General features: G+C 40.3%; 1 protein-coding gene across 1 annotated transcript; it reads right to left on the bottom strand.

Annotated features, from left to right (window-relative positions):
* Positions 1–25: 25 nt before the first annotated feature.
* podxl (podocalyxin-like) lies at positions 26–23,818 on the bottom strand. The gene is made up of 8 exons (XM_038738858.1): positions 23,365–23,818; positions 8,031–8,780; positions 5,454–5,683; positions 5,287–5,310; positions 4,299–4,431; positions 4,168–4,211; positions 3,929–4,048; positions 26–2,862 (listed from the first exon to the last, which is right to left on the bottom strand). The coding sequence occupies exons 1-8, from the start codon at positions 23,405–23,407 to the stop codon at positions 2,668–2,670; spliced, it is 1,539 nt and encodes a 512-aa protein (XP_038594786.1). The 5' UTR covers positions 23,408–23,818; the 3' UTR covers positions 26–2,667.

Genomic DNA, 23,818 nt, shown 5'->3' with positions numbered 1-23,818 from the left:
AAACAGGAAAACTACAGAACCAAAGTGGAAATATGTTTCCTTTATTTGCAAATCTGAACATGTAGAACAACGCGACCGCTAAGGCGATCACCAATTTACAGCTTCCAGTGTGTCAGACCCCTGTTGTCTGCCTTCAGCAGCAAACAAACCATAAATACATAAAATACTGGTAATGTACTTTGGTGAAAGTATCACAGCTATTATAAATGTGAAACATACACACAAACACAATAAAAACAAAACAAAAACAAAGTTGGATTGGAGTGCCCAAGGTGATGGATTCACTTTTATATACGTACATATATTAACTTCTTAATTGTTTAAAGGGAAGTACATTATTAAACTGAAAAGCATCCAAAATATCAAACAAAACTGTGCTCAGAATCTGCTTGGAGGGTTTGAACACCACGTAAGGCATCTTAAAATGACTCCTCCTCTCCAGCATCAGCAACAGTTTAGACTATTTACAGTGTTCTCTTCAAAGGTGCACCAAGTTATTGGCATATCAGTATTGACCAATACCAGCTTTAAAAAGAAAATTCACCATCAGTCCAGTATTGTTCTCATTCCCAATATTTGACTCTCCATTTTGGGTGATAATACTGTTCCGAGGTGAATCACTTGATAAAGCTGTCTCAAAGTATTTGTATCCTGGTCCTCATGAACTGGAAAATCTCAACATGTGTTGCAGCTTGACTCATAAATTTATAACATGCAATAAGAGTAAGATATGTTTGAGTATTGGTTTCAGAAAATGTTGTAATTTTGATGTAGTTTCAGGATCATTCCACATTATGACAGTCTAGGCGTTTTAGTGGTTTTTCCCATCAGTCCTATCAGTAATAATTCAACCACAGTTCAGCAGGGCACGAAACGTGCAGTCACACAACCAGACAGGTTAGCCAACATAATTTGGAAGAGAAAACAAAGGCAAACGGTCCATTGTAAACATCACCAGAGGTTACAGACCAGCTTGGAACATGCAAGCTGTGATTTGCAACATGAGATCATTTTCCTTTGTTTAAAGCAAAAACAAAAGTAACTTTTGCTGAACAGCAGCCTCTGTGGCTACGTGGCACTGATAGAACAATGAGTCATTACATTTCCCTTTATTTCCCAAGATTCTCTTGTATAGGTTGCTTCAATCGGTGGCCTGTCTGAGAGCCAAGTTCAATGTGATTACAAGTAGGATTCAAGATAAATATCTCTTGGTGAAGTACAAATGTTTCCTATTTTACTGTTGTTATAAACCACTGAAATGTTAGACAGTCTATGCTACTAGTCATACCTGACCAAGAAAGACTAGAGTAATTTGACCCACTGTGCTTACTGTACTTTTGTGCTCACAACTGTCAAGACATTATTAGTGACAGTAAGGTTGATTCACTTTCAGTTGTACCTCCAAATAAAGTGGAGGAGCTAATGTAGATGAAATGCATGGCTTGTTTACAACCAGTCTGGTAGTCTGACTGCTCGTTCATGCCTTGTCAGACTTTGTTGTAGGATGTCCTCGGATCTCAGTAGCTACTTTGGTTTAGTTAGTTAGTTGATATAAATATTTGGGGGGGGACACCAGAATAAGACCTAAGATGTAATAAACTGGAACGATCAGTTTCAAAATGAAGCATTTAAATAATGTGACTTATATTTAAAAGGAAAAAAGCTCACATAAACATGTGATCAGTTCATTTTTATATCATCCATGTATGGAAGGCAAAAGAGGACAAAAGATAAAGACAGGAGCCTTTTCCCTTAAATGCTGTACAATCATTTTGTAATCACAACTACAGGTCAGGGTCACATATCAAGACGTGAAGCGAAAACGCACACTATACTTGTGATATATATGCTCCCCTCAGGCTTTCCATACACCCTTGAGTCATTACATGGCATTTTGGATTTAAACCTTGGGGTAAGGTAAGTGCTCAGTTGCGGAAGTTACAGCCACTGGCAGCTCCCTCATAGCGTCACGCACTAGTGGAAAATCACCAGGATGCTTGAAAGTATCCTGTGGTCACCTATCGAAGACAGTAACTCTAGAACAGCCAAGGCAGATGGCGTTGCTGTTACCTCTCTGATCTTCTTCCTCTTAGATCTCCAGAGCTAAGTGATCGGTTTAGAACACATCACCTGGCTCCTCCTCACTTGCAGGCAAAAAAGAACAAACATACTGTTCTTACAGACGGCTGTGTACAAATCAACTCTTTCTATGGGTATAGTAAAATAAAAAGGCACAATCCCCTTTGGGTTTGGGGTACTTTCTAAGTTTTTTTTTAAATGGCACATTTTTCATTCTGCGCTGTAGGAAGTTGCTCTCAAATATTTATATAAAAACTACTGTGTAGGCACAACAGTGATATATTTAGTGGAAAATGTGTTTAAGTTTGCAAGGCCACTATCTAGAATTTCAGTCAGTTCAAAGTGTTAGATTTTATTATCCATCAACAGAAATCAATCCAACAGACAAACAACCGTAATATGGCGGCTTGGTTGTTGTATAGAATGTAGTTCTTTATGATAAAGTCTTCTCTGGCTACAGGGGCGGTAAGGTGAGTAGGCAGGGCTGTCAAAGAGCAAGAAGTGTGGATTCTTTTGTTTGTTTTGGTGTGGCTAGAACTAGCCTGTCGCTATCTCCTTACGTTTCATCTTCTCCTTCCCTAGTCGCCTCTACAGGTGTGTGTCCTCCTCATCGGGTATGTCCTCCTTGAGCAGGTTGTTGAAGGGCACGATCCAGCTGTCGTTAAACTCTCCGTTCAGCGCCATCTTTTTCTCCTGCATCTCCGGCTGCACCTCCATCACTTCCAGTGTGGGGTTGTCGTGGTAACCGTTCTCCACCGTGTGCAGCTCTTCCGTCAGGTGTTGCTGTAGAGATTAAAAAGGACAAAGTCTCTAAGAATTGTGTGTTCATATTTTTAACAGAGAAATGGCTGTCCCTGTATCCTGTAGCCATTTGTGTTGGCTTTATTTGTCAATTTGAGGTCACAGCTAAAGATTCATTGTCCGTCCATCCATTGTCAACCGCTTATCCTGCGTACAGGGTCGCGGGGAAAGATTCATTGTTTTCCAGGAATTTAAAAGAATTCCAGAAAATAAGGTCTCTGCCTTAAGAGCTCTTCAAACATTGTCATTCATTTCAGATTCTAATTATGGGATCTTTGAATGTGATATTTATTGATTTGTTCCACTATCAATGTCAGTCAACCTTGAATGATTCAAAGTTTCTTTACGTGCAGAATTGTTACTCTTGCTTTAGTTTGTTAGCATCCTGACAGAAAGTACAGCTGAGAATGATGGGGGTGACATTAAATTAGCAGGAGATACTGGTCGAGTTCAGGTTTTGAGCTGATGAAAAGTTAAGGGATCACGTCTGGGCCGAGTTTGGAGAAGTGCACATTTTGACCAGCACATAGATTTACCTTCTAGAGAATGAATGTCAGTAGCAAGCTTCATAGTAATCAGTCCAATAGTTGCTAAGATATTTCAGGCTGGACCAAGTGGTGGACCAACTGAGACCAACATTGCCATCCCTAGAGCTAGGCTGCTAATGTAGCATGTTATTATAACAGGGCATTAGACTTCCCTGTAAAGTCCTATGTGGATTAATTGAGCAGAGATTGTTATTTTGGGGGGCTACAAGTTAACATTTCTGGTGTTACATTCCCTATTTTGTGTAACAGTGTTGGTAATATGTTGTTAATATGTATTTTGGTAGTAGCCAAAATATGGTCTCCTGTAAGATCGGACGCCTTTCTATAAAGGGAAATGGCATGACAGGATGTATCCTGATTGTCTTATTTTACAAACAAATTTTATTTATTTTCACCTAAACTTTTCATTCCCACGGGCCAAAAGACAAATGAACTGTGTAGTCTGACAGAGAACACTTTGGTGCCTTTGTTGCGCCTGAGCAGGAAAGCTTTCCACCTACCTGGTTCTCGTTGTATGGCTTGCGGTGGTGGGAGGCACAAACAGTGAGGATGACAATCATGATCAGCAGAGCTCCGCAGGAGGCCAGGATGGCTATCAGGGTTTTGTTGTCTGTTGGTTTCTTTAGATGGACAACAAAAGAGAATTACTTCTTTTCACATTGTAGTGCCTGTTAATGTGGCATTTGAATCACGAAGTGTTTACATGTGCTGATGATACAATCTTTATATTAACCCTTACCTTGGTGATTTCTTCATAAAACTGGTTTGCCAGGCTGGTTTTTACTGTAAGATACATTTCAAATTAGTTGTTTGAATATAGAATTTAGAAAATTCTGTTTAACTTTAATTTAGGGAGGATGGTATTTTTACCATTGCCATTTATCGCCGCACTGTCGATCTGTGTTTTGCCATTGCTGTGCCGCAATGTCAGGCTACAGTTTCCATCTTGCAAATTCACCATCAGCCGCCTGCACACCTCCACCAGATCTTTCCGTTCTTCTTCCTGGAGGTGAAATGACACATTTGCACAACATCTATTTACATTATACATCAATCAATGCCACAACACATGTTTTACTTCTATAAATAATTCATGAGCTATACTGTCAGTTTGGACAGGAAGGTCAAAGGTGACTGAGGTCATATCTTCCTGTGCTATGATGTGTGGATTCTTTCTGGTGTATTATGGAACAGCACAGCTGCGTAGGCCGTCAGAGAGGGTGAGTATATGAAAGGGGTGTGGGAACGTAGGAAACTAGTGAAAGACAGGAAGGGTTCTCACTAAGACACTTTTTCCACCCAGTGACTGGAATCTCTTTTTTTATATAGCGAGCTTCACAGCTTCCTGTCCTGTTGCTGCAAACACAGAGTCTGGACGGCTCAGAGATTTATCCAGAGCCACCTCCAGTGGTGGGAAGTACTTGTGTTTATTTCACAGTTTCCACAGAATTTATCTTTGACTCAATTACATTTTTAATGAAAACTGACCGAAATCATACCTAAACTTTATGAAAGTGCAGTGCTTTCATATTCTTATCCTGTACACATAATTTATATTCCTTCATCATTCTTTTATTTTTATGGCACTCAAACTTGATACTATTTGGTCTTTAAATGGACAAAAAGAGTGTACAGCAACGCTAGCAGCTCCTTGAGGCTAATGCTTTTGGGAGTAAATGCCATGAAGAATGGAGTGCAAAGGGTGTGGGCCTGCCTTCCATGGACAGGACAATAGCAGAGGCTTGATGAGGGTCAGCGCAGGAAAGGTGTATTATTATGGAATTTTTTTTTTGTTGAGACAATCTGATGGATGTTACAGATTTTAAAATACAAAACTCAGAGTAGAGCAAAATCTTACCACGTGCCCGTTGTTTAGAGAAAACTGCAGAAAAAAGTAAGAAAAGAAGTATGTCAGTCAGTGACCCTGGAGTCTCTAACAGCATGAGAGTAATTTCAGTAATATGTCAATGTAAAGGCAAGCAGACGCACTAGCTGTCTGTTCCCCTTTATTACAGCATGTCTTACCGAAAACGTCTCTGGCTGAGCTGCTGCGGTGGTAGTGGCGGCGGCGGTGGCGGCAGCCTGCTGGGATATGCTTCCATCTTTGGTACCAGAGGTCACTGCGGCAGTATCGTCTCCTGCCGCAGTGATTATGGCGGAGGGGCTGCTGGTGGTCCCTGTGAGTCCATCTGTCACACGAGGCGTCGGTGTTGTCTGCTCATAGCTTGTATTGCTTACATTTTTTGTCCCACTAACTTCAACAAGAGATAATAAGAAAACAGTAAACATATCGCCGCCAGGTAGGGATGCAGACCGCTCTAAGCCACTCAGTGACAACTGTTTCACTTTTGTTTAGCACACTTTTCAATTTTGAAAATGCTGGAAAGCAAAATTGTCTCAAATGATCTCAATGTTGATGTACATTAACAAACACTGTAACCGATTTATGACATGTATTAAAACATTCATAGACACGTTTTAAACCACTCACACAGAATACTGTCAGTGACTGAACCAAAATCACTGATATTATCAAGAGTTGCAGTTCTGTCAGTAGCTTTCAAGCTAACTGAAAAGTTTGTGTAACTACTGACCCTGCCCTTTTGGTTTTGCTTTGTTTTCAATTGGGGTGTAAGAGTTTTAATTCTTAATTGAAAACTGATCAAAATTAGCTTTCAATTTCCTACTTGGAAATCGAAAGCAGGATCGACGACATTGACGGAAAAACCACAGTTTGTAGGCTATGGTACACACAGGAACCCCTGCAGGAACCCCTGCAGGAACCCCCGATTTGAAAAGTAAAGCTAATGCATAAGTGCCTTACACCTTCATTCTTACTAATTCTCTACTATCCCAGCAGCGGGCGACTCCACTGGTTGCAAAAAGAAATCCAATAGCATTGGAGTCATGACAAAAGGAACCTACTTCTCACTTCATTTATTACCTCAGTAAAGAATTTCTGATGAATTTATGGTCTTAATCACTAGTTTCAAGTCTTCAATACAGCATGATGTTCTGTAAAACAGACGATAAAGTGATTGTGATTGACAAGTCGCTACCAAGGCGACCTGTCAATCAGAATAGAGGTGAATTGTATCCATTTCACGTGTAACTAGCAGTGAACTTGTTTTGGGTGTTTTCGTCTAAGAACTTTAACCCTTTCACTGTGTTTTTTAGATCATGAAAGTTAAATGTAACATAAAGTCACCTAAAGATTTTACTAAAAGATACTCTACGGAGTCAGCTGTTAACTATTATTAATAAGTTAATTTGAGTTACGGATGCACTTACTAACTAAGCTAGCTCCACATTCAATATCTGAAAATGGTCACATCTGGTTCCAAAAAAACAAGATACCGATCGCCAAAATGCCAAATCCAAGGCTTCAAAACGATGTTCCACAAACCAATGGGTGACGTCACGGTGGGTAAGTTCACTCCTTTTATACAGTCTATGCAGGTACCAGGCAACAAGACAAATATAGTGGGACATCAGGCTTTGTTGGAGGATTAGAAATTCTAACTCAAATTCAAGGTGTTGTTTTAAAGTGTCCTTTTGCCATCTAATGACTCCTCTTTTTATTTTTGTTCCCAGTTTTTCTGCTGGTATAAGTTATTGTTATTACATTTTAAATAAATTATAACCATACCATATCGTAACCATGATGCCTTAGTGTGGAACATTCCAATAAACATTTAATATGTTTGTTTTTTTTCACACTTGACACCATCTTTTAAAGAGGAATTTGAAAATGTAAATGACAGTTGTGAGGGCATAAAACCAATGATCTGTTGATCTTTACAAATCAAGACTCAATAGTCTAACAATGCGCAAAGCCATCAGTGCTCAAGTGTTTAAATCAAAAGTCAATTGTGTATTTGGAGACTTGTGACACATCTTGCATATAAATATCCTTGTTTTGAATTTGTCTAACATCCAGTCGTACAATTACACAAAGATGTTTAGTTCAGAGTATAATTCCGTATTTTGTGTCCTACCCTTTTTAAGGCTTTACTGTCAATTGATAATATACATCAAATGGCAATATATATGTTTAATATTGTACATGATCCCTTACAAATAACAAATACAACATTTTAATAAAAAATGTTAAAAGAGAGTAGCCTACAAGAAAAGGTAGGTGGACTGTCTCCATCATCCTCGTGGAAAAAAGAATTCTGTCACTCACCCTTGCTGTAAATGTTTGGCCATAAATAACTGACAGGTTCTTCTATAAAGATTAACAAGTAGGTGACAAGTCAGGCACGGTATTGATGCTGGCACCTCTGAGCCAATCAGTGACAATACCTCATCAGAGTTGGGCTGGTGGTGTGCCAGTTAAGGCCTATAAATGATTTAAACTTTGACCTTCAATTTTGGCCAACTGCTGACGTCTCTCAAATGCCATGACATTTTGTGTTAAACATGTTGTAAGGAATCACATCTGAGTTCAAAATTGTGATTGGTCTCATTTATATAAATAATGTCAATCTTTGGGTGAGTTGTGGCCTTTCAAAGTTTAAAACGAACCTTCAGTCATTAACTTACCATCACCTGTGTAGTTTTTATGTTGGGTTGAATTAGAGTCACTGGGGAACTCACCTCCTTGGCTGTTCTCCTGTGTTGTCATGAAAAGGACTCCTTCGCCATCCCATTGGCTTGGGTTGATAATGATGGAGGTGGAAGTCCTAGAACTTTGCTCTGTTGTCAGTTGTGTAGGGTCCTCTGTCAAGACCTTTGTGATCTTGGTTGTCTCCCTCTTGTCAGACCCAACAGTTGCTTCAGTCCCAAGGATTTTATTAGTTCCAGGGCTTTCAGGCATCTGTGTTGTGGTGGCACGGGGGAAAATGACTGGGTTGTTAGCTGTTGTAGTTTTGCCTATGGAAGTGGGTGGGGTGCTGGTAGAAGCAGCAACTGCAGTGGTGTTGTCAGAGACGCTATGTTTGGATGTTGATGGTGGGGTAGTTGTGGGGGCTGGCGTGTCAGTTGGCTTGGATGTAGCAGTAGTCACTTCGATGATGACTGAAATGTTTGATTGTGGGGTTATTTCCTTCTTTTGTTCAGTAGTTGCTGCTGCATTAATTGATGTTGCATTAGTTGCTGCTGCAGTAGTTGTTGTTGCAGGGGTTGCTGCTGCAGTAGTTGTTGTTGCAGGAGTTGCTGCAGTAGTTGTTGTTGCAGGAGTTGCTGCAGTAGTTGTTGTTGCAGGAGTTGCTGCTCCAGTAGTTGTTGTTGTAGGAGTTGCTGCTCCAGTAGTTGCTGCTGCAGTAGTTGTTGCAATATTTGCAGTAGTATTATTACCTGACTTTAAAGTAGTATTGACATCTGAGCAGACATTTTGAAACAGGAAACCTGTGGAAGAAAAAACAATATTAATACAGTACACTAAAAATGGGGTGGTAAGTATATAAAATAAGTTCATAACTATATTATATATAACACATTTCATCCTTGTCAATATAAAAATATCGATTAGTATAGCTTTAAATTAATATAATGTCCTTTTTGTTAAAGTCGAGGCTGAGGGAGCACACTGAAGTCTATGTCGACCTCTGCTAGTGGGCTTCCTGCAGTTCGGACAGCTGTAAGCTTCAGCCACAGCGCTCCATCTTCTTCTGTTTCTCTATTTATAGTCACCAGGACAGGATGCTGCAGACAATAAACTTGGAAGCACCACACCCACGACCACGGCCCATTTGAAGTGCCCCATAAACAATCCTCGCCCGACTCCATGGCCAGAAAACAATGGCCTTACCCTACACCACCCCTGCACTCATGCTTTCTGACCTCCACCCACCTTTAGTACATCCACACATAGCCACTGGATTTTCACTATACATATGTGGGGACATACTAACTTACACGTAAATGACATTATGGAATATTTCCCCAGAGGTATAATGATGTTTTTATCATGAATAGGACACAATGTTCAATGTGACAGATCACCTATTACAATCAAAATGAAAGCCTCTGCATGTAGATTTGTTTTTAAGTATAGGCTACAGTATGTGATCTAAGATCAAACAGTTCAGTGGTTAAAACACCAGTATGGACAATGTGTGTATATGTCCTACATACCCCACAGTTCACGGACCAACTCAGTAACAAAATATTTAAACGAGACCTATTATGCTTTCCTTATTTTATGAGTTATCTACAATGTTGGATGTTCATGTTAAACATGGCCAAAGCTTCAAATAATGAGGTTAAAGTATTTAAAAGAAATCCCTGTGAGCCAAAACCTCAGCAGTTTTTAACTGCTTTTTTTTAACCAAGGCCCTGTTCTACGCCATATGGAGCTAGACGGAGCCGGTATTCCACATATGGTTATTTGCTCCGCACAGCAACGGCATGGCAACACTCAGTATGCCTGTCCCACACAGCAACAACGACAGCCTGACAACATGCTTCAGGTCTTGGCCTATCAGAAGACAGTGGGCTTTGAGAGGAGGGGCCTTAAAGAGACAGGAGCATCTACAGCTTGTTACAAACAGAGGCTGAAATGAAGCCTTACATGAAGAGTCAGTATAAGACAGAAAATGATTTTTCGAACTTTGAATCATGCAAAGCTGCCATAGAGGAGTCACAGAACTACAATATAGGACTGGAAATGCAGTATAATAGGTCTCCTTTAAACATCACCAAATCCATTGGCCATTGAGGAAAAGAAATCTGCTGATGAGGACATGTGATACAATGGAAAGCTCCAGAGTAGCTACCGAATGGACCTCGAGGTGACACTGTTTCCATGCTTAAGAATGAACTTATATAAGTTGTATACAAAACACTTTATATTCAAAGTTCAATTCAATTAAATTTTATTTATATATAGCGCCAATTCAGAAGTGTGCCCAGCTACTACTGAAAGCTCACTAGAGCTGGATACCATACAAATCTTTGTTTCACACGTCATAATGGCAATCAGTATGGCAGGTTTAGGTTTTGTCGTATGGAGGAAAGCAATGGGCGATGTTCCTATTGTCATTTAAGATTTTTAACGATAAGGCTTTGCAGTGAATTTCTGAATGGGCGAGTAGAGACTAGAATCTCACTAGACTTAAACCTGGTATAACCAATTAGTCACCACTTCAAAGGTACGTACAACAACCTACATTTAAGGCAGCAGCAAAAAAAAAAAAAAAATACTAGAATAATTGAAAAGCTTTGGCACCAAAAGTTCATACAATAGGTACGGTTGAATCAGCATGTAAGGCTTTGTTGCTCATACTTTAGATAACATAAACAAGTTTCTGCAAACCAAAAGTCAAACCATTCAGGTCATGAGCTACTCAAGCCATAATTCCCACAGCATTTGAATGCACCATTAGGACGTTGTTAGGAGTTAGCAGATAAGAGTCTGTTCTGGTCAAGTGGAGGCTGGTAGAGCCAAGCCTGTCCTTTCTCTGCAAAGCACAGACACATCACTTATCAGCCTTCAGCCTGCTGCCATAAACACAGTTACTAAGAGTAAGAATGTCAAAGTTCTGCGCTCAGAGGAGTCCGTTGATTGAGCTGAGTGTTCTGATGTACGGCACATGTGCTACTCGCTGTTCAGTGGCTTTTTGACAGCACACAGGATCTGCTTGATGAGGGCCGTTCCCTCAGTTTGAAAGAGTAACTGTGAGACCCTGTTGTGTTCAACCTGTCAGAGTCTTTTCAGTCAGGAAACAGAAAAAGGAATTGGTATATTGCAACTGCACTGAATTTTGAGGTACTCTCTGCAGCTATCAGTACTGAATTGACCCTGACATGCAACAAACACCAGCAAAAGCTGTAAACTATGTAGACATGGTTGGATTTTCCCCTCATGTATGGAACTATGGATTTTAAACATCACATAATATACAGGGAATTTAGCTGACTGAGTTCACAGGTTGGAGTTGAGTGTATTTTTTAAAGACGTCCCATGGCTGCAAACTTACAGTACTTTGTTGCTGCTAACCACACTTAACTGCCAGAAGTTTGCGATACTTTTTTTCGTGAGAAGTCTTCAAAATCACTTTGTCATCTTCTCCTTCGACCCTGCTATCTATCTTGCTCTCCCTCCCCCAGGTGTGGGGTCTTTTTTGGCGTGACCCCTGCTGACCCGACCTGTCACCGACGCATCTGTTTCTTAGTGGGCGACAGCACCCGCCGATCCCACTGCTATCAGTACCAAGACTGTTTTTACCTCACCCACACATTCCTCACCACACAGCCTGCAGAAAAACACACACACACACGAATCACCACCTTTAGTCTGTTAAGCCCGCTGGGACTACCTCCCTCTCAAAACACAACATACGCCCTTTTCCTGGTTTGTTTACTTCAACATAGGCTTACTTTACTAATTACTTACAGTAACTTTGAGAATACTATACTGTTAGCCTAGTAACATATTAGAAATAAGTCTATTTGAGTTACTCACTCAAAGCTGCACTAGTCAATACACAATAAACAACCTGTGAAATGAGTATGTGTCCAACAAATAAATCCATCTTTTGTATACTCATAAAAAGAAAGGCTACAGTATTGTATTGTGTCTTATTTTGAAAGGTGCCACTCGTAAGTACAAGCCCACAGAATGATTACACACTCTACAGTGTCACTCAGTTCTATGGAGTGTTTTGATGTCTTTTAGTTCATTGTTTTAGCTTAATGCATTAACCAGCAGCAGGCAGCTGTTTTGAGCAAAAACACTGATAAACTACACGCTGCCTGTCCAGCACCAAACTCAGGAATTGGTGGAGACTAAACCAGACCTAAAAGGAGAATGAATGCTCTTTGTCTGACTTACAGACTAAAGATGACTAACATCAATCTTTTTAAAATAATTTTAGGACTTAATTTAGATAGTGATGAGGGCCAGGGAGAAAGAGGTGAGGAAGGTCACGCAACAATTTTGGGTTTATGACTTCTTCCCCTGCTCCTCAAGTGGCCCAAAAAATTAGTTAATACTGATTTAGGTAAAATAAGCTTAGTTCTGTATGTAGTAAAAAAAAATCTACAAAAATTAATATAACATTCTAATTAAATTGCAGCGCTAAACTAGGAAAAATAGATAATTAAGAAGTTTACAAATTCACAAGTTACTTACTTATAAATAAGTACCATAATATTTCCAACAGACAGTTTGTTAGTTTTTTTACCTGACAAACTTTCCAACCCTGCTTAGCAAAAACCCTATCCTGACCTACTGTTCAACTTTATGACCTCACTAACCTCAGCATGCTCACTGCTTCCCTTAGTGTGTGAAGCTCATTCCTGCTGGCTGACTGTACTTCACAGCAGACTGTAGACACTGTAATGTTGTCCTGTTGTTATGCTGTTTGTCTTTGGGTGTGACCTGCTCCTGTGGACTGTGTGAGGGGCAGACAGCAGACATCTACATCTTGGCTCACCTCAGTGGCAGGAAACAGTTCTGTTGATCTGAGCCTGTGTGTGTGTGTTTTCTTATTTTGTAATATGGGTTGGCTAAATGGACTTAAGTTGGTATTGTTCCAGTTGTTTCTATTGTTCTCACTTGGGTTTAAGCATACATTATTATCGCCATAGGGAAGTTTATCCATAGCATTTCACATATCTTAACTACATGAACAACCACTGTGACATGAAATGCCACATATCACCTGTCAATCAAACATTGTGTGGCATGCTTTTCTTTAGATTTTAGGTTGATGAAATTTGAGTTTCTGTAGGTGTGCATTTTTCTGTTTCTACAAGCCGAGTGTGGGTAAACAAATTCCATCTGATTCAAAGGAATCAGAAACCTAAAACACACTATTTCATGTGCAAGACAGAATTTGCCTTAGAATCAGTTACCAGACAAGTGGTAGTAGAAGTGTTTATGACAACAAATGTAAAAACCTTTAGAGACTGTCTTTTGGTTGAATCGTTGTTGTGTTATGTAAATCAGAGATAGAGAGAAGCAAAACTGACGTCAGTTTACCAAGAAAAATAGAGGGAACATGCATGGACATATCATGCTCCTCTTTGGCCCACAGAGGGGACATTTGTGCCACCTAAAGCTGCACTAATCAGTATTTTTTTTATCAACAACTTTTCTGTTTTGGTTCAATCTCACCACTCCCGCAGATGTGAGAGACTAGCTGGTGAACATAGTGGAGCACTTCCCTCAGAGGCTGGTGGAGACCAAAAGGGAGCTAAAGCACAGGTAATGTTGGACTGACGTTCATCAGGTGGACACAAAAATTATTTTATTTGCTTATGTTGCTCTATGTCTGCTGACATGTTAACCATAGCAACTTTATATGGTGATAATATGATTGAAATCAACAAGTTCTCATCTCAGGGTGTTGGTATTTGATGCACAAGGTACCCTTCAGCCCCCGTATGAGATGGCTTTTTAATATTTGGTATATATGCAGTTTGGTTTGGTTGGATTTAGGCATCAAAACTACTTGGTTAGGTTCAGGAAAAGATCATGTTTTGGGTTGAAATAAGTACGTTACGTGACAGCGGATGGGTTACACTGGAGATACCTGAAAGTCTCATATGGACGCTGAAGGGTACCTTGTGCGTTGAATTCAGATGCTTTGTCAAAGTGACGGTATTTGATGCCCTGGGATGAGACCGGGCTCTTGAAATAGTATCAAAATAAAAGTATTAGATATGTTGATTTATCAAGGAGAAGACCATTTGCGCCGAAATGTCCTCACATTTGTCTGTCCTTAGTGTCAATCTACCTTTGAAGCTGGTCCTACAGTGAACCTGTGGAGCATGACAGTGTTTAGCTTGTATTCACTGAGACTAAGTGGAGGTCCAGAGGAGGTCAGAGGGTGATCTCTGTCTCCCTACTCTCCCTATGGGGGTTCCACTAGCTGGATCAATGGGGTGTCAGCCCCATCCTGTTCAGTGTGAGAACCACCATCCGTGCACACAAAAGGAGAATGAGAGTGGCCAGAGGGTGGAGACAGGGTTGAACTGTCTCCGGTAACACTTTATTTGGATAGTCTGCCCACAGATTGTTTATAGAGTACTTGTAACATTTTAGCTTTAGCTAGTTTCGCTTTGTCTGAAGATGTTTAACAGATAATCAATAGAGTATATGTGACAATTCATGAACATACCCCAAGCAAGATGTTTTTTTGTGCCTAAACCTAACCAAACCTAAACTAAAGTGGTGCAATATCAGAACACGGTTTTATTTACGCAGCAGATGAACTGTTAAGTCTCAACTAATGAGCAGTTGAAATGTTACAAATACTCTAGAAAGTATTTGTAGGCAGACTACTGTCATGTTGTAAATAAACACCCTCATGTCCAAGGCCCCACACAGACTGAAACATGGAGAAGATAACAAAGGAAAGACAGAAGGACAGTTTTATTGCTCTCTGACAGAGCAAATACAATTAACATCAGTGGTAACTTATTTGTGATAAACTGAAATGACGTGGTTTTGACAGTCATCTGTTGTCATTGTCATTGTGTGTCCCCTGAACTGTTAGTCTAAATCATACAAGTTGGACGAGTGGAGGGGCTGAGTTATTGGAATATAGCCCAACTTTTTGTTTGTTTGGACATTCCAAATTGCACAAAATGTGGCTTAAATTATCACAACCCGCCCATAACAATTTTTACCTGCTGAATTAAATACAAAATAGCCAAGTTGTATGTAAAACCACCCCAATCTGGCAACACTTCCTTCTGGCTCTAACTTCATATTAAGGGCACAGACACAAGAGTGGTATCAGTCTTCTCACATGGTGGCAAGACAGCGAGTAAATGTTGAACTATTCCTTTGAGATTTTTTTAAATTGTAACTAAGAAGGTTAGCCTAAAGGCAAACCAAAGTACGTACCCATATACTTTTGGTCTAGATACTGTACAACCACACGTCGGGTTTTAGTGTACACACATATTACATTACAACTTAGCTGCACCAAAGATATATACATGTTACATCATAAATACTACAGGGGGTAGACAAAACAACAGGCACACCAAAATAATATCCAGTACAACAGCCCAATTAATATGTGTTTAGACTGTGTGTCAGAAATTGAACATAAACAAACAATGGCAGTCCTTATTGAGGAATTATTTTTCCCAAGTTCCATGGTACAATTTGTGTGTGTGTGTGTGTGTGTGTGTGTGTGTGTGTGTGTGTGTGTGTGTGTGTGTGTGTGTGTGTGTGTGTGTGTGTGTGTGTGTGTGTGTGTGTGTGTGTGCATGCCAGCTATCCAGCCAGTTATCTATCCAGCTTGCCAGGCACTCTGACTTGAACCCCGGATTGATGTGCATCTGAGCGTGAACGTGCACTAACGGCGCCAAGTGGAATAGAGTAAATAAATAAATGTAGCTGTCGCTCTAAAGCCCTGGCGAGACAAAGCTGCCCCGTTAGCTTGGTGACAGCCCACACAAAGGCCCCTCTGGCCCCACGTGCGGCCATGCAAGCATGGCCTACTCCCTCACTGCAGACCCCTGCTGCAACAGGGCCTTTTAGGTGTTCATCTGCCCCCATCCTTGTCCCACTGAGAGATATAATTCAGCTCTCTGTGGAACTTGGGGGGGCAGGGGAGGGAGTGTAGGGTAAGGACGGGGTCTTTGCTTTACATTGTGCGCTCCAGTGAAGGGAGGTGGGGAGCCGTGAATGTAAAAACACTCGGCGGGAATAAAAGAGAGACAAGTGAAAGGGAGGAGAGACAAAAAGGAGTGGGGGAGCGGGGGGACGTAAATCTAACGGCTACATGGAAATGACTGACCACACACAAACACACACAGAATAACACACATCCTTGCACATATTATCGACAAACAACACACTCCCTGTCCTTGGAAACCAGACCAGTATGTGTGTTTATACGAGCGGTGGGGTGTGCTAATGCTAAAAGTTCAATGTTAGCTCCCCCTCATTATACACACTCACACACACATATGCACACACACACACACACATATGCACACAAACAGACACATACGCACACCCCTCCGCTGATAAGTAGAAATAAATTAGGAAACCAGGGTAGCAGGAATTTCAGCCATTTATCTGTCAGATGTAGGACATCAACATCCTTGATTTCTGAAGATTTGTAATGTGTATTTGTCATATTCAACACATTAAAACATTTGCATTTTAGAGAAACTACCCTCTATCTGGTGGTATACTGCATTTTACACAGTTGTTTGTTTCACTCCCATTTGGCTTTTGCTATCCACTTCTCCATAACTCATATATCTCTATTGACCAAAACATGTTTTGAAAGAAATGAATTTTTATGAATTATTATTATTATTATTATTATTTGGTGACACAAAACGAGTTGGGATACAATCACCTAACATGTAAATATTCTCTTGTTTTTCTGCTGTATTAATTATTTCTAATTGTGTGAAAGAATATTTATTGTATTTCCCTGAAGATATAATGATGTGTACATTTTTATAGGTGTCTTGTGTCTTATTCTTGCATTCTGGGTTTCTGGCAGCTTTGCACTTTGTTAAATTGAAAATGATATGTCAGACTTCTAGCTGAGAAATTATAAATCCTACCATGCATGTGAGGCAAGGAGAATTTAACACGTGCTAAGCAAAGACAAAGATGAAGGCAGAGTTGGCAAAAATGAAATTAAGCTACTCAAGAGGTAGGGTATAGGTATACTAAAATAAAATCGCTAAATATGTTAAAATAGCAAATATTATGGTTGTATAGTTATATCTCTAAAATATGCTACCTAGCTAAAGTAAGCCGAGATCACTAATTTAAGCTACTAAACTAGGCTAATATTAAGTTAAGCTACTTAGGTAATGGACTGTTCTACAGCACCTTTCTAGTCTTCAGACCACTCAAACCACTTTACACTACATGTCACATTGACTCCATTCACTCACATTCATACACTAATGGCACAGCCTTCAGGAACAATTCAGCATCTTGCACAAGGACACTTTAACATGCAACATCACATCCCCAACATCTAGTTACTGCGCAGTAATGTCAGGAAGCTATGAAGTAGGCCAATCTGACGGTAGCAGATCCTCTTTTAACATAATCATAACGTGTGCCCGCAGGAAAAACATCAATTTAGTGGTAGCAATTTTCTGAAATATAAACATAGAAAACACTGTATGTATGAAAAGAAAAACTGTGTTGCTGTATAAAATAATAAAACACTGTGTGATAAGTGCAGTTGAGGTGTGGTTCACGAATGGTGAGGACAAGAGGGGCAAATGAGGGTTGAGTATTTCCATCTTGCAACACTTACATGTTACTACAAGATACAGTTTGGCTGGGACATTTACACACATACTGTACATCCAGTCACAGAAATAGGTTAATAACACTTCAGATTAGCAATTCATAGCAACAAAGTGTTGAAATATGATGATTAAATTGTTTGAATTTATGAAACAGATGGAAATGTACATTATCCTTAGTCGGCATGCACATTATATGACAGCCAGCAAGGGATTATCCACCCTTGGTTATTTTACCATGCCCCCAGTCATTATTTGAGACCCTGCTTTTATTTGACTACAGAGCTTTATTTGAGAAAATACAGTCATTTATAAGCTTCCAAAAAACTTCCAACCAGGACGTTTGGATGGGACCCACATTTTCTTATGGTGGTGGGGATATCAATTTCTGAGATACCCAATGGAATATAACATGCTGAAGTATTTTTATCACAAAAAGATGGCTAAATACTTCAAAAGCTTAGTAATGTAGCAGCAGCCATTTTCTGTTTAACCTGAGAAATGAGGGGAGTTCACACAAAGTGTTGAGGCAGATGAAAATAGTGCTGAGAATGTAAGGAAGAAAAGATGAAGGGAGAAGAGGAATGAGAAGGCTCTGGACGAGGGAGGAGGAGGAGGAGGTTAGTGAGTGAAGGTCCACGACAGTACCAGTCGCAGGCCTGATTAATGGGCACCTGCGTGTGCAGCCTGGCATGCTGGGTAGAGGGAGGGAGTGTGAGGTTACAGTTGAGGTGAAGGCGAGCGTCTGTTTATCAGGAGCATCAGACAGTGATGAAATGCTCAGCTTTACAGAGAGCAGAGGTTCCTCCCTGAAGGAAACCTGCGTCCACATGCCAGCCATGCCTGGATCTTCGAAAAAACAAGATCCACTGCATCTGGACAGTACACACGCTTCCTCAAAAGGGTGCCTCAAGTCTTTAGTGAGGTCAGGAATTTGAGCTGCACAAGTAGAAAACGGTAGGAAAACACAATAACAAATGACTGGGAATTACTTTGCAGAGTTTTCTTCCTCTCTGGCATCAATTCTGCTCTGAATCTGAAACAGCCATGCTAATTACAAATCATACTTATTGCTAACCTTTTTCTAAACCTATAGAATAATAAGATAATAATAAGATCTATTTGTAGAGCCTTAAACGTTCCTTGGGATAGCTTATCCATTAGGTTATGAGTGGACACTTAAGCTGACTTGAGTTGAAAATTGGTTTTCCTGTATTCAAAAACAAGAACATACGTTAACGCTTTCACTTTGTAATGAATCACAGTTGAAGGGTGTACGTTCACAGAACTCACTTTCTTTTACTGACAAAAGTGACTGGGTTGGCACCTCACTTTTTACTTTGAACCGCAGATCATTTCTATTTCTAATTCTAATTCATAACAACTTGTAATCTTTGTATGCCAAAGGAGGAATGATGTTTCAAAGTGATGTTGCTGCCAGTTGATTTTCATGTCATGAGATGACTCCAGTGGCTGCCTGGAAGTTCAAAAAGCAGTTTCAAAAACTGCAAATAAAGTTGTAAAATTAGCAAATTGACTATAGTTCTGAAGCTATAACAACATCTTTGAAATGGTGTCAAAATCTTAATAAACAGGGGTCTGTTGTATGGGAACGCCCTTTTTTCACTTTGCTCTAGAATACTGTATTTCCCACATCTTTTTTTCCAGCTAGATAAAAAGCCTCCCCGCGGCTGAGTGGGAGAGGGTAGCTCAAGGCCGTCTCCTGCCGCAGGAGCCTCCTTGGGAACTGGGATGTTGATAAAGTTTTTTCCTATCTATTGTTCTCTGCTCTTTCCCATGTACGCCAACCAGCGCAGACACCAAACGAGTGTGCCAAGCAGGCAGCTTCTCTCCAGGCCACTGGTGTCCGGACAGACCAGGAACCACGACTGCCTGTTATCTTGTAGGGAACTAACAAATCAGGAACCCACAAAAGCACAAGGCAGGTCTGCATAAGGGTAAGGAAGTCCTGGAGAGGACTGATAACTGATGATACTGCCTTCTTCCTATTGTCCAGGATGCAATGATCTATTTAAACACTGGCCTCACCTTCAAGCATTTGAACATTCACTTCAATTGCACATTTTGAGTCTTCCTCTCATTTGCGAGTGCTGTCATCTTTCTCATGCTAGGTGGCAGCACGGTGGCTCAACAGTTAGCACGACCGCCTCACAGCTAGAAGGTGCTGCCCACTGCTCCCAATATGGATGGGTTGAATGTAGAGAAGTAATTTTGCTATACGTTGCACTGTGTAAGTACCAATAAAGTTGCTTTGATTAGATTAGTAGCTGCAGTTAGCAAGAACATTGTACAAGCTCATGCTGTAAAAAAGGCATGTTCAAAGCTAGCCAATGCAATGAGGTTATGTTTAGGAGTAATTTGCTTCATTTGCAATGAAACAATGGCGACCACAAAACTTTTCCTCTGGCTGTGTAATTGTAAAACCACTGACACAACAAGTGGACAATGGAATCAGCATTTTTAACTTAATATGGTTAAAAAAACTACTGCAAACTCACTGCTTAACACTTGGGTCAGATTCAACATTAATGACTTGGTTACGTCATTAATACAGAGTGTGCTTTGACTATATCCACATATCCTGGCCTAGTGAAGATCTCTCTCTATCTGTGTCCCACCATGTATTGTTCAAAAGTGACCATCCTGAAATGCTATAAAAACCTGAACCATCAAGGAAAGAAAAGGTGCTAGAATATCCTTTGAACAATATGAATGGTACCAAAAGAATAGTTTGACATTTGGGGAAATATGCTGCCACGTTTATACTTGTCCATGAGTGGTTTTTAGTGAAAGTGGTATTACAATAATCTTCTCAGCTAACTCTCAGCAAGAAAGCAAATATGCATATTTCCCAAACTGACAAACTGTTCGTTTAGTTAAGGAGACAGGAGGTTACTTGTGTTGAAAAAGACAAGTATACAAAAGTGGCTCTTTTGGAGACTCAGAAACAATTGCTTGGTTCTATTTAGCCACAGTGAAAGGACAAATGCTGCATCCTGAATCTGCAGCTGAATGGGAAGCATCTTCAGAAAGGTTTCTCACATACCACCTTATGATTGAGAAGAGGTTTTAAGAAAAATGAAATCCCCTTGCCTTAGCAAAAACAGCAAACTGCAGATTTAGTTTACGTCCTGGCTGTCTAAACCTTAAGGTAAATTAAGGGAAATCATGATCTCTCATTTTAGAAAGTGCTCAAAAAGTACAGAAAGGGCTGCTCAGTTACGGTCACAAAGTTACTTTACACTAGGTGTCCAGCCCTGCTTGTGACAACAGGGCCAACGCAGATGCACATTCACACGCACAAAAATGTGTCAGGCTTTTGTTTTAGATAATGTGCTGACAGACTTCAGATTGAGTTTGGGGCTGTGTCACACTTTGTTTTTTCCACACACTCAAAAAATAAAAAGCCTCCCATCTGATTCCACCTAATGTGGTGGTGAGAGAGCGGCAGGTGCATAATTAAAGAAAAACACTTTCCTCGCTTCTCAGCCTGGGAGGGAGGTCAGGGGGGCACTTCATTATTCAGGCTCCTTCTGTCTACAGCCACAGCTATTGGAGGACTTTTGTGTGTGTGTGTGTGTGTGTGTGTGTGTGTGTGTGTGTGTGTGTGTGTGTGTGTGTGTGTGTGTGTGTGTGTGTATTCAGAGGGACTGGGGCATTGGGGAGCTCTTAACTGTGGGGTGGTGGGGGATGGAGGGGGAGATGAGTCCACTCTCATACAGATTTTATACACTCCACACAGTGAGAGTGAGGTGAGATGTGTTCTTCCCAGACAGGCCAACAAGAAAAGAAAACAACTTTCCAATGCAGAGGATTTCACTCTCCTCAGTTTGGGCACAAATCAAGGCAGTAAGAAACAAGAAGAAGACAAAAAGGCTTAAACAGGCAGCAACCCTCGATGCAGCGTGACTCAAGTTTGGCACTTTTCCTCAGGCAGCATTTACTTTTTTGGGGCTCTTTTTGCTCCTAAGAGCCTTCATTTGTCCACAAATGAAGTCTTAACATTTATGAATTAAACAGCCCCCCTCCTTTATCCCCAATGGAATTTTCTATGCAGTATTACTTATAGAAAATACTGATTATGCGGCATTAAACTATCATATAGGCCTATGTCACAAGATGGACATGCACTGTATGTTCATATACTCTGTAAATTGTTGCCTACATTGTACCTAAAAGGATACAGGCAAAGAAATCAGGGATGTGGAGATAATTAAAAACAACTCAGTTATTTGGATAGTAAAATGAACAACACTTTAAAGACTTTGCTTCCAAAGTCACAAACAGTTCCATAATTTTGAATCTAGATTTCAATATGGTATGATTTTACATCACAGTCTGCTACTAATAATTCGATTTAGCTATAACAGGAAAGGTAATATATACTTTGCTGATTAGGACTGTCATACAAAACATACTGTGATGTCATAACATATGAACAAAATGATACAGTTAACCAGCAGTACCCAACCTGGGGGTTTCACTCGATGATTAAAAAGGAGACAGAAAAAAGGTTATTTCTATCACACATTTTTTTTAAATTATCTTTAGTTTCCCCGATTTATTTTGCCTTTTCTAATATTGTGGGTACACTTTCACCTCTCCAGGGCTAGACTGAGAAACTCACACTCGGGTCAAACTGTGCACAGGTCTCGTCATGAGGGGTCACAAGCACACGGCCCACGACCCCAAAAGATTAGCACCTGGATTAAACCACCCAACAGCATATGAAGTACTTCAAATTAGCTCCACCTCTACCAGCTGCAACATGAAATTGCTGCTTACACTTTCATGCACCAGTAGTTTTAGTCCAGCGTATAATAAAAGAACAAAGTCAGGGGGCCAATCAAAATCATAGTGACAGTGGAGGAAAGTACATTTACTCAAGACCTCGCTGTGATGTTCTGCTTCTACATACTTCTACTCCACTACATTTAGAGACAACTTTTTCTCCCAAAACAGCTGTAGTTACCTTTCAGATTAAGACTGAACATTATAAAAACATGACAGGCATATTAAATACAATGCGTTGTTATTGTATTTCAAATAGTTCCAACTTCACCAGCTGCGATGTTAAAATGCTACTTATACACTTAATGTAATAATATAGTGACAGGGGCTATGTTTCTGCAGAATGAGTATTTTTACTTTGATACTTTAAATGATGTTTTGGATAATACCGATGTACTTTTAAAACAATGTAGGATTTTGAATAAAGGACTTTAACCTGTATGGAGAATTTTCTGGACTACATTGTTGTAGTTTCATAACCTAAGCAGGATACTCCCACGTTCTAATGAATACTTAAAAAATATATTAATATAGAACCTTTACTTGTAATGGTGTATTTTTAGATTAAGACACTGCTACTTGTACTTAGTTAAAGATCTGCAAAAGTCTTCCACCAGTGACTACTTCAGTCTTCTGCGCGCACCTGTTGTTGTTTCTCACAGTGTCATTGGCAGTTACACCCTGCAGCTTTAAAGTGATGCTGCTGCACAAAGACACTTTTACTACGGTCGCTCGCCAAAATAAGACATCCTATAATATATTTCAATGGCATACTACACAAATATCAGAGAAAAACGCCACGTTCCAACAGGAAAAAAAAGCGCAGAGAATCACAGTCATCCCAACCCACGGACACACACTACAGTGTGTAACCAGGACGAGCCCAGGTGTGGCCACTGTGTTCTTTGATTTAACTTTTACTCACTGAGTGAAAGCAGCAGCCACATGGTCCTCATAGTCGCTCTCATCCTGTTTCTGGTCGGTTCTTCTCTTAGATGTATTTATCCTTCACGCACCGCTGCGCTACAATCCTGTATCTGGAGACGTTTTACCGATGATAAACCTAAGTCTGGTCGCTGACTGACGCCGTCCTGTCACGCCTTTCTCCTTGAATTTGTCTCTCAAGTAAATGATGTCGCCCTCGTATTGTTGATTTTTTTTTTCTTTAAATTGAAAGAAAAGAATGCTTTTGTTTGTCTCTGCTGCTTCTGTCTCTCCTCTCTCTGTAGAGTTGGGGATTTGGGGGAAGAGTGTTTCAGCGGTCTCCTTGGCTGTCCCGTTGTTGCTCAGTCTCTCTCTCTCTCTCTCTCTCTCTCTCCCACTGTGGCTTGGTGCTGAATTGTACTCTGTCAGTCCTCACTCTCCTGCAAAGTGTTCAG

This window comes from Micropterus salmoides, unplaced genomic scaffold (assembly GCF_014851395.1).
Source record: "Micropterus salmoides isolate LMB-PRFRI ecotype aquatic unplaced genomic scaffold, ASM1485139v1 Ms_hic_scaffold_23, whole genome shotgun sequence".
Lineage (NCBI taxonomy): Eukaryota > Metazoa > Chordata > Actinopteri > Centrarchiformes > Centrarchidae > Micropterus > Micropterus salmoides.
This window is presented reverse-complemented; position numbering and strand designations above follow the sequence as displayed.

Excerpts from the sequence above, each read along its gene's own strand:
- podxl (XM_038738858.1), bottom strand. The coding sequence starts at position 23,407 with ATGAGAGCGACTATGAGGACCATGTGGCTGCTGCTTTCACTCA. Across the intron at positions 8,781-23,364 it reads GTGGCTGCTGCTTTCACTCA|GTTTCCTGTTTCAAAATGTC; the intron begins GTGAGTAAAAGT and ends TTTCTTCCACAG. Across the intron at positions 5,311-5,453 it reads CTCAGCCAGAGACGTTTTCG|TTTTCTCTAAACAACGGGCA; the intron begins GTAAGACATGCT and ends TTTTTTCTGCAG.